The sequence below is a fragment of the Penaeus chinensis genome, chromosome 7, assembly GCF_019202785.1.
Source record: "Penaeus chinensis breed Huanghai No. 1 chromosome 7, ASM1920278v2, whole genome shotgun sequence".
Classification (NCBI taxonomy): Eukaryota; Metazoa; Arthropoda; class Malacostraca; order Decapoda; family Penaeidae; genus Penaeus; species Penaeus chinensis.
In genome coordinates this window covers 15,658,793-15,661,292 of record NC_061825.1, presented here as the reverse complement: position 1 = coordinate 15,661,292, position 2,500 = coordinate 15,658,793, and the positions used below count along the sequence as shown (strand labels likewise).

At 37.6% G+C, this 2,500-nt stretch overlaps 1 protein-coding gene across 1 annotated transcript in view; it reads right to left on the bottom strand.

Annotated features, from left to right (window-relative positions):
- Nucleotides 1-2,500, bottom strand: part of LOC125027592 (fibrillin-2-like) — a 135,123-nt gene that overhangs the window by 8,715 nt on the left and 123,908 nt on the right. The window contains exons 41-46 of the mRNA XM_047616704.1: nucleotides 2,262-2,437; nucleotides 1,941-2,138; nucleotides 1,491-1,595; nucleotides 546-1,082; nucleotides 212-346; nucleotides 1-96 (exon numbers count right to left, since the gene is read on the bottom strand). The exon at nucleotides 1-96 is cut by the window's left edge and continues 57 nt beyond it. Coding sequence (XP_047472660.1) covers nucleotides 1-96; nucleotides 212-346; nucleotides 546-1,082; nucleotides 1,491-1,595; nucleotides 1,941-2,138; nucleotides 2,262-2,437 — 1,247 coding nt within the window. The remainder of the gene's footprint in view (nucleotides 97-211; nucleotides 347-545; nucleotides 1,083-1,490; nucleotides 1,596-1,940; nucleotides 2,139-2,261; nucleotides 2,438-2,500) is intronic.

The window sequence follows — 2,500 nt, the reverse complement described above, 5'->3', positions numbered from 1 at the left end:
CTTCAAGGAAACCTTCAGAACAATTGGATTTTTGGCTGCCTTGTGTGCTATGCTGTCTTGTCTTCTAAATTCGTCCTCCAGACTACGCCGCACTATCTGTAAGATAATGCCATCTTATGTCAATATATAAATTGAATTAAAATTGACCTAAATATCAGTTATCCTGTTAAGGAAATAAATGAATGCATAAAATTCACAGTTTGCAACTAACCCTGTGCGTGTTGTTATTGGCATGGACCAGCACAACTTGATCATCTGTATAGTTAACTGGGGCTGGAATGAATAACTGCTGGTTTATCACTGATGGCACATGTACAGATCGACGACGGCGTCCTGTTAATCCATTCTGGAACGAAAAGCATTGTATTAAAGATAGAAAGTAAAAAGAAAAAGTCAAGAAAAGAAAAGAAAAAATCTCATCTGAATTATACATTGCTTTTAATTAAAGCTTTTGAAGGATTTATTCATTCTGTCATTGTACATGATTTACACTTATTTACTAATGCAAATACTTGGAAATGTCAAAATAAATGATCAAGACTTACCTTACATGTGAAGCATCCTTCAGTGGATATGATGTTCTTATTGTCACCATGTGGATCTTGTGGTCCTATGGGATATGTTGGTACACCACCAAGGTCAAACTGATTAGTACCATAGCTGTAAGTCTGAGTGAATCCTCCACCAAACTGACCTCCAGGTCCTCTACCAAACTGGCCTCCAGATCCTCCACCAAACTGGCCTCCAGGTCCTCCACCAAACTGGCTTCCAGTTCCTCCACCAAACTGGCCTCCAGGTCCACCAAACTGGTTTCCAGTTCCTCCACCAAACTGGCCTCCAGATCCACCAAACTGGCCTCCAGGTCCTCCACCAAACTGGCCTCCAGGTCCTCCACCAAACTGGCCTCCAGGTCCTCCACCAAACTGGCCTCCAGGCCCACCAAACTGGCTTCCAGGTCCTCCACCAAATTGGTTGCCAAACTGGTTTCCAAATCCATTACCAACTCCAAAGTTGTTACCTCCAATGCCCCCAATACCTCCTCCATTACCCACTGGTGGGTTGAGTGTAGACATACAATGTCCCTGAAAATTAGAAGAAAAAAATTTATGACCACCACAAGTGCCATCAGATAATGATTATGATAATTACAACTAATAAGAACAATATCAGTGAAAATTATTTTGAAAACTAAAAGAAATCACTTGAGTTATAGTTACATACTTAAATGAACAATTCAAGTACAAATTATTTATAATTGCAGCTGTTATTTGAATATTAAAATGATGTTACTATATTTCCGGATAACAGAAAATGGCTCATGCGATAAGTTTACATCTCAAGTTAAAAACATTCTATAGATAACCAAACTTCAAGTATTTCTCACTAGTAGATTAAAAATGAAATGAAATCAACAACTCTAAACTAGGAGATCAGAAAGACACTTATCCAGTGATGGCATTGTTTGCATACTAAAAAAAAAGCATACTTACAGATCCAATCCTCGAGAAGCCTGAAGGGCAACCACAAGCAACAGACTCATCATCCAAAGCATTACAACCAAAAGCACATGGACTGGTCAGGCAGTTGTCATCAACCTGAAGAACATGTGTATATGAACATTTTAGAGAACAAAAATAATTTCTTTAACCTTCTTTCTCTTTCAACACATTCTTTGTTTCAATATGTTCAAGACCTTGCTGAATGCATAAAATTAATCTTATACAAAGATACACATCGTATAAATATTTTTTCTTTATCCTTAGAGCTTTGAGACTGTTTTTTGAAAATACTATTCTGGGGTAAGGCCACAGTTTTTATTTCTTCTCTGGAGCCAGTTACAGTTTAATAATGAAGGATGCATCTCTTAATCTCTCAAAAGGAGAAGGAAAAAATAATCCCATATTAAGAAAATATGATCCTACATATATGCTGGTTCTTACCTGAATACATATCAGAAGAGCAAAATTGAAAGAGTATCCATTTGGACATAAACATTTATAGGAACCTAAGGTGTTCTGACAGTCAGCAGAGCCACACACAGCACTTGCTGTACACTCATCATCATCCACACACTGATTGTAATAGTAGTGACGTCTGTATCCATCTGGGCAGCCACACTGGAATCCTCCTTGAATATTCTGTAAAGATGGATAGATGAAGTATTCTTAGCCTTTAAATTCCACTCTTATTATTGGAAAGCTACAAAGAAATAATTTATACATAAGCATTCATTATGAATAAATAAATACTTCTCATCTTACATCACAACCTGCTTCACAGCTTCCATCCAGGGCACATTCATCAGAGTCAATGCACATTGTGCCTGTTGAGTCTACACGGTAGCCTCTTGGGCACATACACTTGAAACTTCCCATTGTATTAATGCAAGTGCCAAGTGGACCACACAGACCTGTCTGTTCTTGACATTCGTTGATGTCTGAAAAGAAGAGTCCATACAGTGATTATTTTATTTTAAAGAAGAAATAAAAGAAGAAAAACA